The sequence below is a fragment of the Apus apus genome, chromosome 12 (assembly GCF_020740795.1).
Source record: "Apus apus isolate bApuApu2 chromosome 12, bApuApu2.pri.cur, whole genome shotgun sequence".
Lineage (NCBI taxonomy): Eukaryota > Metazoa > Chordata > Aves > Apodiformes > Apodidae > Apus > Apus apus.
In genome coordinates, this window is record NC_067293.1 from 18,559,180 (window position 1) to 18,572,910 (window position 13,731).

At 56.3% G+C, this 13,731-nt stretch overlaps 1 protein-coding gene and 1 long non-coding RNA gene across 2 annotated transcripts in view; one reads left to right on the forward strand and one right to left on the reverse strand.

The window, feature by feature from the left end:
• Positions 1 to 3,080: 3,080 nt before the first annotated feature.
• On the reverse strand, positions 3,081 to 10,711 carry LOC127389828 (uncharacterized). Its single transcript, XR_007890710.1, has 2 exons — positions 10,321 to 10,711; positions 3,081 to 5,315 (listed from the first exon to the last, which is right to left on the reverse strand). It is a non-coding gene; the product is annotated as an uncharacterized LOC127389828 (long non-coding RNA).
• The window catches only part of BRWD3 (bromodomain and WD repeat domain containing 3), a 59,451-nt gene continuing 55,672 nt past the window's right edge, over positions 9,953 to 13,731 (forward strand). The window contains exons 1-4 of the mRNA XM_051630666.1: positions 9,953 to 10,176; positions 10,310 to 10,368; positions 10,486 to 10,515; positions 10,896 to 10,955. Of these exons, the coding sequence (XP_051486626.1) occupies positions 10,137 to 10,176; positions 10,310 to 10,368; positions 10,486 to 10,515; positions 10,896 to 10,955 (189 nt within the window). The 5' untranslated portion in view covers positions 9,953 to 10,136. The remainder of the gene's footprint in view (positions 10,177 to 10,309; positions 10,369 to 10,485; positions 10,516 to 10,895; positions 10,956 to 13,731) is intronic.

The following is a 13,731-nucleotide window of genomic DNA, read 5'->3' on the forward strand; positions in this document are numbered from 1 at the left end:
CTGCTCTGCTGATTGTTGTTTTTTTGTCCTGGGTGAGGGAGAAGAGAGTCTGGCTGCAAAGCACCCAAATTCTAACAGGAAAGCACCAGAGGGAGGTTTTTTTCACAGTGATAAAAAAAATATCTCCTTTTTATTATTTTTTTTTGGCTGAGGAGGAGGGTGGGGCTGCAGGGAACAAAGCAGAGTCTCCAGCTCTGGGATGCCTGTGTCCCCCTTGGGAGGGGTGTTGATGATCCAGGATGGGTCCTCCTGGCTCCCCACACAGCAGCACAACTCACACTCTTGGCCCTCGGGGTGCAGGGGGTGAAAGTGCTGCAGGAGGAAAGTTCCAGCAAGAGTTTTTGTCCTGTTGCTTTGCTTCTCCTGACAGAAAAAAAAGAGTCCTCCAGCAGGGGTTGTCTGTTCACATGCTTGTAAGAAAAGCAAGATGAGACTCTTAAAGTATTGAAGCATCTCAGGAGCCTCTGTTCTCCTTAAACAGCCCCGAGAAGGACCTGGGGGTGATGGTGGAGGAGAAGCTCAACACCAGGTGCTGGAGCCCAGAAACCACCCGTGTCCTGGGCTGTGTCACCAGCAGCGTGGGCAGCAGGGCCAGGGAGGGGATTGTCCCCTCTGCTCTGCTCTGGTGAGACCCCACCTGGAGACTGTGTCCAGTTCTGGAGCCCCCAACACAGGAAGGACATGGAGCTGCTGGAGAGAGTCCAGAGGACACCACGGGGATGATCCCAGGGCTGGAGCAGCTCTGCTCTGGGGACAGGCTGGGAGAGTTGGGGTGTTCAGCCTGGAGAGGAGAAGGCTCCAGGGAGACCTGAGAGCACCTTCCAGTGCCTGAAGGGGCTCCAGGAAAGCTGGGGAGGGACTTGGGACAAGGGCAGGGAGGGAGAGGACAAGGGGGATGGATGAAAACTGGAAGAGGGAGATTGAGGTGAGACATGAGGAGGAAATTCTTGGGTGTGAGGGTGGTGAGAGCCTGGCCCAGGTTGCCCAGGGAAGCTGTGGCTGCCCCATCCCTGGCAGTGTTGAAGGGCAGGTTGGATGGGGCTTGGAGCAGCCTGGGCTGCTGGGAGGTGTCCCTGCCCGTGCAGGGGGATGGATCTGGATGATCTTTAAGAGTCCCTTCCAACCCAAACCAGTCTATGATCCTATGATTCCATGATGAAATCCCTCTGCCCAGGCTCAGCTCCCAGCAGTTCTGATGTTTGCTCAAACCTGATGCCCTCAGCCAGCAGTGAATGAAACCTGTGCCAAGAGGTTTCGTGGCTCTCGATGGCACCCATGCAGGGTGCACTGTATCTCCCAAGAAAATGTTCCTCAGCCATTCCAGAAGCCCCTTGGAAAGAGCCATGGCAAGGACAAGAAGCACAAAGAGGAGGGTGTGGGGGCCTCATCTAGTCAATGGGCAGCAGCAACAAATCAAGATGGGAAGAAGGGTTTGGAAGATGGTCAAGGTCTGTCAGATGTTACCTGTGGCAAACTAAGTCACCCAAACAGGAGGGAGGAGCCAAGAAAGGAAAAAAAACAACCTAAGAAACTGAGATTTACTAGATTGCCACAGGGACAGGAGAGAGATGTCCAGGCACCAGAAAACACATGGGGAGAAGAGGATCCTCAAGAAAAAAATGGCAGGATCCTTTAGACTGAACAGAGAACATGGAGAATAAACAGGAGCTGCTTTTCTTCACCTCTCCAGTCTGTGCAGCTGCCTTATCTGGTTATAATCCAGCAATAAGAATGAAACACCTCAGGAAAATAAAGGTTGGGGGTGGAATTCTGTCTTCTGTGCCACCTTTAGATCTTCATCTCAGGTCTACTGGCCTGGCCTGTTATTTTCCATCAGACACCAGCCCAGCACTCAGCCACATGGAACTCAGGGACTGAGCCATGTGGAACTCCAAAGAAAAACTCTCTTCTTGGTGTTCAAGAAACCAAAGGGAACAGCCAAAAGGGCAGGTACTTGCAGGTGTTGAAAAACACTTCAAATCAAACTAGTTTTCTATCAAGAAAAGCTTGAAGGGACCTTCCAAAAACTCGAGTCACCTCCAAAAGGAACTGACAGAGAGAACACACAGTCTAGAAGGCTGCATCTCAAGCCCTCATAAGTTAAAGCCAAATGTTTTGCTTTAAAAAGAGAGGTTCTGAAAAATCAGTCTCTCCTGAGGGTTTTAGAGGAGAGACTTTTCCCAGAAATAAGGAGCTGGAAGACTGCAGGGGAATGTATTTGTCCACTTGATGCTGGGTGAGTGAGAACTAAATTAAATCTGTGGGTCACTCCTTACCAGAGAGGGATTTATGGAGGCTTCCACATGAAAGCCTTTCTTTCTGAGGGATAAAATGGAGAAGTTGTAGAACAGATGTAGAAGAGGCTTCAGGCTGAATAAATACAATTAGCAGCACCAAAATTCCTGCGTGGGACAGCATTTTCTGAGAGCTAGAGAGGTGCTCCTGGCAGGATCTGGTTCCTCACCTCTGGTCTTCATCAGCCCTGAGACTGAAGGACTAGAATGATGGGAGGACCAGAAGGACAAATGAGCCCAAAGCTTGATGGATGCAGAATCATGCAAACCACCAGAAAGACCCAGGAGAGGGCTCTGACCTACTGAGGAGAGGACCTCACTGAGGAGATCCTGGCAGGGCTGGTGTTTCCCCAGAGCTCCGCACAGCGCTGGGAAGGCAAACAGACCATAAGGAATTCTCAGGGAGGACAGGGAGAACAAATCCAAACAAGCCTTGATCTGGCACTGCCTGAGCCCGTGGCCTGCCCACGTGTTGGAGATCTCTTCCCACAGGAGGGAAACCCAGGAAAGGGGGAGAAGAAGAAGGGGAGGGAGCAGGTGTGACTCACTGAGCCCTTTTCCTTCGCCTCACGGCTCAGCTGGAGCATTCATTTTGTTGGGGACCTGGAAAATTCCTTTAACAACTCCCACTTCCCTGGGAAAACTTACAAAAAGCAGGTTTTGAATCCATCACCTCACCCAGCAATTTATATTTCATGTCTATTTTTTATAAGGCCACAGTCACGAGCCTGTTTACAATGTATACACGTTATGGGCATCGTGGAAATGTTAAAGACAAACCAAATCTCAAATCATATTTCAACTTCTTTTTATTTCAATAAAGCAGCACTTTTTAAAAAAAACAAAACACTCTTGTTAACCCTGCCTGCTTCTTCACAAAAATTGCTAATTGCTCTTGCAAAATTGACAAAGAGAATGAAAATGCAAACACCCTGACAATTTAAGAGAGAAATGATATGGGATACATGGGGATTGAATTTATTTAAGTTATATATTTAGATGAGGGAGCTCCAGGAAAGTTTGCACATCCAGCTGGGGGGGAAGAGAGGTGATGAATTCCCAGTTGCAGTCAGACACTGAGCTGGCCAGGAGAAGGGAAAAATGAAGGGCCCTAAACCCCCCCCCCCAAAAATCACAAATCAAACACCAGAAGATGATTTAAAAACCTGCAGCACGATGTGAAGTTGCTGAACTAGCCCCTCTGGGAAGCACCAGGTGGTTCTTCTGGGGTGAGAGCCCTTCTGTGCACCCCCAGCCCTGTGCCCATCTCAGGAGCAGGGTGGGAAAAGGTGGGGACAGGGGGCTCGACCCCACCCAGGGACTCCTGGGGACCCTTGGGCAAGGATGCCACTGGCTGCAGTGGTACCAGCAACAAGCACAAAACCTCCCTTGCTGCTCACAAGGAACAGGAACGTTCCTGCTTGTCAAGCCTGCAGGGTGACAAGCACTTCCAGGGGTCACGTTGACATTTGGTGCCTGCATCTCCTGGAACGATCTCCCTGGTCCTTCTGCTGGCTGAGCTCTGAGGGGACACAGGTCACTGCTGCCCATCCCACCTGCCTTTCACCCTTCCTGGGAATCTCCCTGTTCTGTCTGAAACCAGAGGGACAGCTCCGGGTTGAGCCAGCATTCTGAGGGGTGGAATGGCTCTGCAAAGCAGCAGCAGGGATGTGCATCCCAACAGCTCCCCCCAGGTAATGGCTGCCTGGAGAAACAGGAGATGTGGATCATTCCATGGAGCAAGGGATGACACTGCTCCGGGCAGGTGGCGTTTCCAGGCTTCAACGACTGGATTTGAAGACTCACAGGAGGAAAATCCACCGTATTCACACCACGCAGGTGACCTAAGTCACCAACTTAGGTGACTAATTTGAGATAGAATTTAGGAACAAAGGCGAGCAGCATCCTGACTCCTCACTAGCCTTTCCTTTGGGATAGCCTTGACTCCAGCTCCCGGGTCTCGGGCACCATCTAGAGGAAAGATTGGAATGACGCAGCAGGGAAAAGAAATAGTATTTAAAAACTAGCAAAAAAAAAAACCTAGGACAGATCTTGTGTAATTCCCAACAGCTACTCGATGGTTCCTTAACAGCTCATATCAAGGGAGGAAACCTGGATGGAGACCTGGAGATCTGTCCTGCAAGACAGGCCACCCCTGTGCACACACTCCAGCAAAAGCCCTGCCTGTAATTATTGCTAATTATTTTGCACCTCATTTCGTTGGTCAGAAGAAATGCCAAAAAAAAAATATTAATTCGGGGGTTGCTGATTTAGAGATCACCCTCAAGTAAACCCTGACTTTTCAATATCCATATTTGCTTACAACTGCTTAGGAAAAAGCACCAATTCCCAAGTTCCTTCTACCTCCCTCTCATTCCTGGAGCAGTTAAAGGAAACTTTGGATTTAACCTCTGCAGCAACTTCAGTCCCTGTGCAGCATTTAGCTGCATGTGAACAGCCCAAGATGAGCAGGATGCACATGGAAAACACTCAAAAAAAGACCCCAACCAAGCTGAAAATGCTTCATTTGCTCTAGTCTTTAAATCCCAAAGGACTCAGATGTACACATTCCTGAAAAAAATGTCTCACTGGGAAGTGCTGAGAGGTTTCTACACCACCAGACAGGTGGGAGTGATGTAACAGCAGCTTCAATCCCTAAAATCCTTGAAAGGCTTTAAATCTTATTTAGCTTTTTTCAAAAGCAGCAAAGAAAACTGTTCCAACGTGGCTCTTCCTTGAAGCATCTCAGCTGCTGAAAAACCTCTTGTTGCTCAGAGAGGGACAGGGAGAACGTTCTCCTGGACTACTCAGGGGATGGACATCATGGAGTTGTGCTCTGGAGAAAGATGAACAAGCAGAAGGATCAAACCTGGCTGCCAGCTGGGAGATTGAGGACCGTTTCAGAGGTTGCAGAGGATCCAGCAGGAGATGAGTCAGGGAAGCTGCAGGATCCCAGCGTGGGAAGGGAGCTCCCAGGGGCTGGAAGCTGAGCTTCAGGATTCCTCAGCAGCCAGAGGAGTCCTGCAGGGGAAAACCCAGGAGAAGAGGTGTCATCATCCGGTATTGGGATACCTGGCAATTTTTTACCATCTTGCCAGGACAAAACAAAGAGAACACAACCTCGGGTGCACAAGGAGGCGCTGGGGCTGGCGTGTGGTCTTACAGGAGAGGGGGCAGAACCCCCTTGTTTTCTAACCCTCCTCACCAGGGGGAGGCTGGGGCTGGACTCTGCCTTCCCTCCCCTGGGGGCAGCTGCTCCCTTTGCTGTCCAGCAGGACCTGAGAAGAAGTTTAAAGGTGATCCCAAGCGGTGAAATTAAGAGGCAAACGAAGTCAGATATCATGTGCACAACAAACTTTTATTAGAGGAACACAACAAAGCCCCTAGAGCGGATAGGACAGGGAGGAAAACAGAGACAGAGAAGCAAGGAGAAAGCAGAGACACAGAGGACAGCAAGTGAGAGCACAGTTACCACCACGGTCCAGCGATTCCCGGTGGGGAAGTGCTTCACATGCACCCACAGTGTCCCAGATTTGTACACAGCTCTTGCCCACTGCACCCCCACTTTTCTCCCTGGATAAGGGAGAAAATCCTGCTATCTTCTCCCCGCTCCTCAGAGACAGGAGGGGGCAGGCATGATGCCAGGGGCTATGTAGTCTTTGTTTGGCTAATTGATGAGATCAGCCATTACAAAAGAGGAGGTGGAGACAACTGGCACCAGAGGATGAGTTTGTCGCAGTGGAGTTTCGGTCCTAGGAAGTGGCTTGAGACTGGCACTCTTTGTCTTGTCCTGCTAAGTCGGTGGTTTTCATATCAGGGCCAGGTTATCCCTGGGTATTCTGCTCCCAGCACCAGCTGCAGGACTCCTTTGTCTCTGATCTCAGCACGTCCCACACTGAACTCCCCAGTTCTCAGGAGGGGAAGCAAAACGCTTGGGTGGGTTGCTGAGACATCTCTTTGGTCCATCAGCAAATGTCGTTCAACTCTCAGATGCCACAGGACAAACAGGTATCCTGGGTGCCACAGTCCATCACTCACCTCTTGGATTGTTCGAGACAAGCACTGTACACCCTGAATGCCACAAGTGGGAAGAGGAATCACCCACGGGCCTCAGGGGATAATCCAGGGACTGGGCAAGTGTGGAGGGCAGGATGTGAGGGTGGCAGGAGCTGGGAGCACGGAAAGAATCACAGAACCTTAGGGGTTGGAAGGGATCTGGAAAGATCACCCAGTCCAACCCCCCTGCCAGAGCAGGGGCACCCAGAGCACATCACACAGGAACGTGTCCAGGTGGGTTTGAATGTCTCCAGAGAAGGAGACTCCACAGCCTCTCTGGGCAGCCTGTCCCAGGGCTCTGTCACTCTCACAGGAAAGAAGTTCTTCCTGATACTCACATGGAACCTCCTGTGCTCCAGTTTGCACCCATTGCCCCTTGTCCTGTCACTGGACATCACTGAACAAAGCCTGGCTCTGTCCTCCTGACACTGCCCTGAACATATTTGTAACCATGGATGAGGTCACCCCTCAGTCTCCTCTTCTCCAAGCTCAAGAGCCCCAGCTCCCTCAGCCTTTCCTCATCAGGGAGATGTTCCACTCCCTTCAGCATCTCTGTGGCTCTGCCCTGGACCCTTTCAGGCAGTTCCCAGTAAGAGGGTTGGGATGCAGTGCAGAGCAGCAAAGCTGCCCAAGGGAAGTGACAGGGGGGCTGGAGTGATGTCCCTTGTGTGTCCCCCGGGGTCAGGAGGCCACCCCCTGCCTCTGCCCTGCAGCACCCACCCAGCCCGGGGGGATCCCGAGCCTCTCCATGCCCACCCCGGGGGCAACACGGAGCAGCTCTGCTGGGGGGCTGAGGGAAGGCCAGGGGCTCAGAGGCACTTCCTCCAGGAGCACTTTCTGTCCCAGGCGTTCAGTTTCTGTGGCTAAAACTCCTCCCGCCTGGGGGTGCAGCCCGTTCTGGGGGTGCAGCTTCATGTGTTGCCACCCCCAAGCTCAAACCAAAGCAAATCAGAAGAGGTTCAAGTGAGGCACCGACTAAAAGGGGCCAAGGAAACATGACATGCTCATCAGGAAATGCATTGGGTTGGACATGAGGAGGGAATTCTTTGCTAGTGAGAGGGGTGAAACCCTGGCCCAGGCTGCCCAGGGAAGCTGTGGCTGCCCCATCCCTGGCAGTGTTGAAGGGCAGGTTGGATGGGGCTTGGAACAGCCTGGGCTGGTGGGAGGTGTCCCTGCCCATGCAGGGGGTTGGATCTAGATGGTCTTGAAGGTCCCTCCAACCTAAAGCAGCCTGTGATTCCATGGCCTGTCAGCAGCAGCAGCCACTGGGACTGCAACACTGGGAAGGTGGGAGAGTCTTTACCAGGGAAAAGCCACTGGAAGGGAGGTTGGCAGCTTGGTCAGGGGGCACCTCGTGTCTCTGCCAGCCCTGAGCTCATCCATGAACACACCTGAGAACCAGCCCCAAGAGCTGCTGGGGTGAGCAATGTCCTAATCAGACTGAGGTTCTCACCAGCAGCTGGAGATCTGCAGAGGAGGAAGCAAAGCAGAGCTCTGCACAGCAGGGAGCTGATCCCAGCTCCTGGCACAGCAGCAGCAGTGCCCATGGGACAGGGCAGCTGAAGGCCAAGCACCCAGCTCCTTCTCCAGAGCTCCTGCTCAGGTATTCCTGATGGGAATGGCAGGAGGAGCTCTGAGCCAGAACTGCACAGAGAGCCGAGTCATGAGCAGATGCTATAAATACAGGCTAAAAATGAGTTTATCCTTCATCCTTCATCGACTGCTGATGACTCAGCTCTTGGGATGAAGATGAGTTGTCTCTTTACCTTCCAGTTCCGACAGCACTTGTCACCTTGCCAGGGCTCAGGGAGTTCTAATCCCAAACTCCAGGTATTCACGGAGGCAAAACACAATTACACACTAATGAACCTTGTCAATTCACTTCCTGTGTTTCAGCAACCTCTTGCTGAAGTGACACAGATCCCCAGAGCTGCGACAGGGTGCTTCCCATGCAAGAAGTACTTGCTTCCCTCAGGAGTACCTACAGTGACTGGCACTGAACCCCTTCTTCCCTGAGGAGAACAGGAGCCACATCAATGCTATTCTCATTTCCTGGACACTAGCAGCAAACAGTTTGAATTTGGCTCCTAAAGCTGCTCAGCACCCTCTGTAACCTTGTCAGGGCTGTTCCCCCCAGGACCTATCACTGGCTGCAGGGACTGAGGACAGGCTGGGAACAGCTCCTCTAAAGGTGGGGACACTTCTCAAATTGCCCAACACCAGGCAAGCCTGTCTCAACACCTTGTTTATGGCGGATTAAACAATTCCATAGGGTCACAGAATGGTTTGGGATGGAAGGGACCTGAAAGATCATCCAGTTCCACCCCCCTGCATGGGCAGGGACACCTCCCACCAGCCCAGGCTGCTCCAAGCCCCATCCAACCTGCCCTTCAACACTGCCAGGGATGGGGCAGCCACAGCTTCCCTGGGCAACCTGGGCCAGGCTCTCACCACCCTCTCATACTCAAGACTTTCTCTCTGGTATCCCACCTAAACCCACCTCCTTTCAGCTTCATGAACCCCTCCAAGGACACGGATGGCTCTGTACACCCCATCCATCCCCACAGCTGCTCTGCACCCAGCCCCTCCTCACACCTTTCCCCACCGCCCAGCCCTTCTCTCCAGGAGCCAGGGCCGCCCCCAGCCCCCCCCTCCGCACAGCACGCCCGGCCCCGGCACCACAGCCCGCCTGGTTCCCGAACCCCTGCGCTTGAAATTCTCTTCCGACCCTCTCCGGGTCTCCCATTTCCCCACCCAGCCAGGCAGGGAAGCCGCCTCCAGGCCCCACAGCTCCAACGGGGAGCCGGGAAAAGCTCAGGCCTGGCCGGGGAAGGGCCGAAAAGGGCCGAGCAGGGCCGGGAACGGGCCGGGAAGGGGCCGGGAAGGGCCCAGCAGGGCCGGGAAGGGGCCGGGAAGGGCCCAGCAGGGCCGGGAAGGGCCCAGCAGGGCCGGGAAGGGGCCGGGAAGGGCCCAGCAGGGCCGGGAAGGGGCCGGGAAGGGCCCAGCAGGGCCGGGAACGGGCCGGGGAAGGGCCCAGCAGGGCCGGGAACGGGCCGGGGAAGGGCCCAGCAGGGCCGGGAACGGGCCGGGGAAGGGCCCAGCAGGGCCGGGAACGGGCCGGGGAAGGGCCCAGCAGGGCCGGGAACGGGCCGGGGAAGGGCCCAGCAGGGCCGGGAACGGGCCGGGGAAGGGCCCAGCAGGGCCGGGAACGGGCCGGGGAAGGGCCCAGCAGGGCCGGGAACGGGCCGGGGAAGGGCCCAGCAGGGCCGGGAACGGGCCGGGGAAGGGCCGGGAAGGGGCCGGGGAAGGGCCGGGAACGGGCCGGGGAAGGGCCGGGAACGGGCCGCGGAAGGGCCGGGAACGGGCCGGGAAGGGCCGGGAAGGGCCGGGAACGGGCCGAGCCCAGCCCAGGCCTACGGGTCCCCCAGACCCCCAGACCTGCCCGTCCCCTCCCGCCGCCACGACCTCCCCCCCCTGCCCCACCGCCGCCGCCCGGAAGTCCCGCCCCGCCGCGTCACCTCCCGTCCCTTCCGGGCCGGCTCCGCCGCTCCCCTCCCCCGCAGCGCCCCCGCGCGGCGGGCGGCGCGCCCTGCAGGCCGTGCCGGGCCGGGCTGGCCATGGGGCGGCCGGCGCTGCCATGAGCCCGGGCGGCAGCGGCTGCGGGGCCCGCGCCGCGCACGGCCCGCGGGGCCGCTCCACGGGGCTGCGGCCGCACTGAGGGCAGCGGCGTCTCCTCCGCGCCGCCACCCGCCGCCTTCGCCCCGCTTCGGGCCTCCCCGAGGGAGGATGGCGGCGACGGCGGCCGCCCCGACCCAGCTGGAAGCCGGTGGGTATCGCGCTGGCGGCGGGGGCTGCCCCTCCGCACCCCCCCCCCCCACCCCCGAAACACACCCCCTACCCCTTCATAACCGTGTCCCCTTCTCCCTTCCCCTCGTCGTCCCCCCCCCGCTCCTTGGCAGAGCTCTACTACCTGATAGCCCGGTTCCTGCAGTCCGGACCCTGCAAGAAATCCGCCCAGGTGAGCGGGGAGCCGGGCGGGGACGGGACGGGACGGGACGGGACGGGACGGGACGGGAGGGCGGCGGGCGGGGGAAGCGCTGCGGGCGCCGGGCTCACGTCCTTTGTGTGTCCCCAGGTGCTGGTGGAGGAGCTGGAGGAGCACCAGGTAAGGACGCTGGCCCCGGTAGGGCTGGGGAAGCCTAGAGGACCTTGTTATCTTTAGGGGGGCGGGAGAGGGGGGGGGAGGAGGGGATGGTCGATGGAGGAGGAAGGGAGGGGGGGGGGGGGGGGGGAGTCTGTCCTGCCCCGTCTTACCCAGCCCGTCTCTTCGGGGGGCTGCGGGAAAGGCTGCGGGAGGCCGCGGGTGTCCCGGCGGCGGGGGCAGGGGAGGCAGCGGGCGGAGGGGCTGCTCCTCCCCGGGGCGGGCGGGCGGGCACCGGCGGGGGCTCCCCTCGGCCCGCGGGGGTCTGACGGCCGCCTCCCCCGTCCCCTCCTCCTCCTCCACCCCCCCCCCCCCTTCCCTTCCTCCCCGTCTCCCTCCCGCAGCTGATCCCCCGCCGCCTGGATTGGCAGGGCAAGGAGCACCGCCGGAGCTTCGAGGACCTGGTGAGAGAAAGTTGGGACTCCCCAAACTCCCCAATTCCCAGGGAAGTTTTCCCCCCTTCGCCGTGCACACCCCCCCCCCCCTCCCCCCCAGCCTTTCCCCCTCCTGCTCTCCCTCGCGGGGGCTGCGTCCTGCCGAGGCCGAGCCGGGGGGCAGTGCGGGGGAGCTGGGTGAGGCCGGGACACACGGACACACACACACGCAGAGGTTTTGGGGCGGCGGGGGCTGCTCGGTGCGGACGGACCGCGGCGGCCTCCGGTGGGGCCGGGAGGGGGTTATCTGAGGGCACCTTACCCGAGGGCCCGGCCCGGCCAATGGCGCCGCGCCTTACAAACCGGCAAGCAGAGCCGGGCGATGAAAGGCGGCAGCTGATTGGCTGCGGCGCGCCGGAGGAACCGGCCGGGATGGGGCGGGGGGCTCCGGTTCCGTCTTTACCCCCCGTCCCGTCCCGTCCCGCTGCTGCCCCCCTGCCCGCTCCTCACCGGGGGGCTGCGGGGGCTCCCCCAACCGATTGCTTCGCCCGGCTTCTTGCCGGGGCCCCCGCCGCCTGACGGGGCGGCCTTTCTGACCAGACACCCCCCCCAACAACAACAACAACCACCACCACCAGCCTCTCGGAGCTGACAGGCCTGCAGCGCCAAACCCGCCCCCTCCCCAGCTCCTCGCCAAATCACCGCCTTTGGTGGCAAAACGCAGCGGTCCGTGCAGGGCACCCGTGGGGCGGAGGAGGCCTCCGGGAGCGGGGTGGTGGCGGGGGCCGGGCCCGGGGGGTAGGCCCGGGGGGTAGGCCCGGCCCGGGGGAGCAGGCCCCGGGGTAGGCCCGGGGGGTAGGCCCGGCCCCGGGGGGTAGGCCCGGCCCGGCCGAGCAGGCCCAGCCCGGCCCGGGGAGCAGGCCCCGGGGAGGCAGGCCCGGCCCCGGGGGGGTGAAGATGCCGACGTGCTGCCGGGCCCGTCGCCGGGCTGAGCTGCTGCTCTGGCTCAGGGCTTCCCAGCCTGCAGCTCAGACCCTGCTCCTCAGCAGGGCCGGCTGGGCCTGCTCTCCTTTTTTTTCTTTGTTTTTAAACGCATCTGTATTTAATTTTTTATTATTCTTCTTCTTATTTTTTTTTTTTGCGAGGGGATGTTGAAAGTATTAAAAAGCCTAGGGAAAAAAAAAACAACAACACCAGGAGCGGGTGCTTTGGGCAGATACAAACCCTGTGAATGTCTGTCATGGAGAAAGGTCAGCTCCCCTCTGCCCTGCCCAGGGTGCAGGGGGGCTGTGGCAGCTCTGGGGTGCTCCCCTTCTTCCCAGCCTTGGAAAGTCCTGTGTCTGATGGGTGCAAACGGCCTTGTTCTGATTTCTAGGAGCTCTGGACCGTAACGTGTGGTGCTGAGCTAGCACTTTGCTGTTGGAATGCTGTGAATTTACTAATAGCTTTTATAACACGCGCGTGACCGTCGCTGCCTCCTCACCTGGAGGGAATTGAAAGCACATCCTTCCTTCCCCATCCCGCCCAGTGATGTGGGATTTGGACAGGACTGTGGCTCAAACTGCTTTCTATCTTGCTCAAGAGTGAGTTTTCCACTTTAGCAATATTGTAGAAGCTCAGATGCAGATGAGAGAACTCCTTGTGTTGAGACACTTGTACCTCCTGGCTTTCCCTTTCCAGAGTGTGTTAGGAATTTAAGATGGACATTATGCCTCATCATTCCTCTGGTGGGTAATTCCAGGCCTGTGTATTGAGTGAGCAGACACAGAGTAAGTACTGCATTCAATACATTTTGATGCTGCAGGATCTTCCTAGAGAACCTGGAATCTCACTACAGGCTGTTTCAGGTTGAGCTTATGACTGGACCTGGGACCTGAGGGGAATGCTAACAGGGGCAGTCTGAAGTCTGATTTCTGACATTCTGGTTTTTCTTCAGCAGTTACATTAGCTATATGCTTCTTCCTTTCAAGTAGAAAAGCCTTAAAACCTTTTTTGTGTTTATTAGATGGCATTGTAGAAACTATGTATTTTCCTCAGTTTTAAGAAACAGGAGGCAAGCTGTTATCAAGTGAGGCTTGGAATTTATGGAATATTGTTTCTCACTGTACAGAATAATCAACATTAAGTATAAGATTTTTTTTTTCCCCTCTGTCTTAAACTAACCAACAGTGATCCATCCTTTTAGATTGCCTTTTAATCTAGTACTATTTCACTGTTTGTTATGGTTTGCAATAAGGACCTGGACTATAATTGAATCATTACAGTGAGACAGGTTGATGCTAGGTAGGATGAACTGAGCTTCTCTCTATTAATCCTCAGACTAAAGCTCTCACTGTTGAGAAAGTTGAAGAATGGCATTTTTTCCTCTCATTTCTTGGGGCCTGATGTACTTGGAATTTGGACTGTGGGTTGCAGATGATTGTGTATTAACCTGAGCTACTTAGTTTCAGGGCTAGCTGGGTGTCTGAATGTAATGTTCAGCACACAGCCAGGGTTGGGAAGAACACAGATAATTCTGACCTTCATTTTAGTTATCTCAGTCACATAATGAACCAAAACTAAATGGTTTTAGCAATCGAGGGTAGAGTTTTTCTACCCGTTTCTCCCCTTTGAACACTTTCAGACAGAAAACCCAGTTCAGTTCCAATCCCTGCCTTGTGTTGCACCTGGTCAGGCAGGCCTGATAATCACACCCAAGCAGAGTTTACAAACCCATAGAAGTTTGGGTTGGGTTTTTGTTGTTGTTGTTTGTTGTTACATGCTTTGCTTTGGTAAATCTGACAAAGTGTTTCTTGTTCTAATTGCT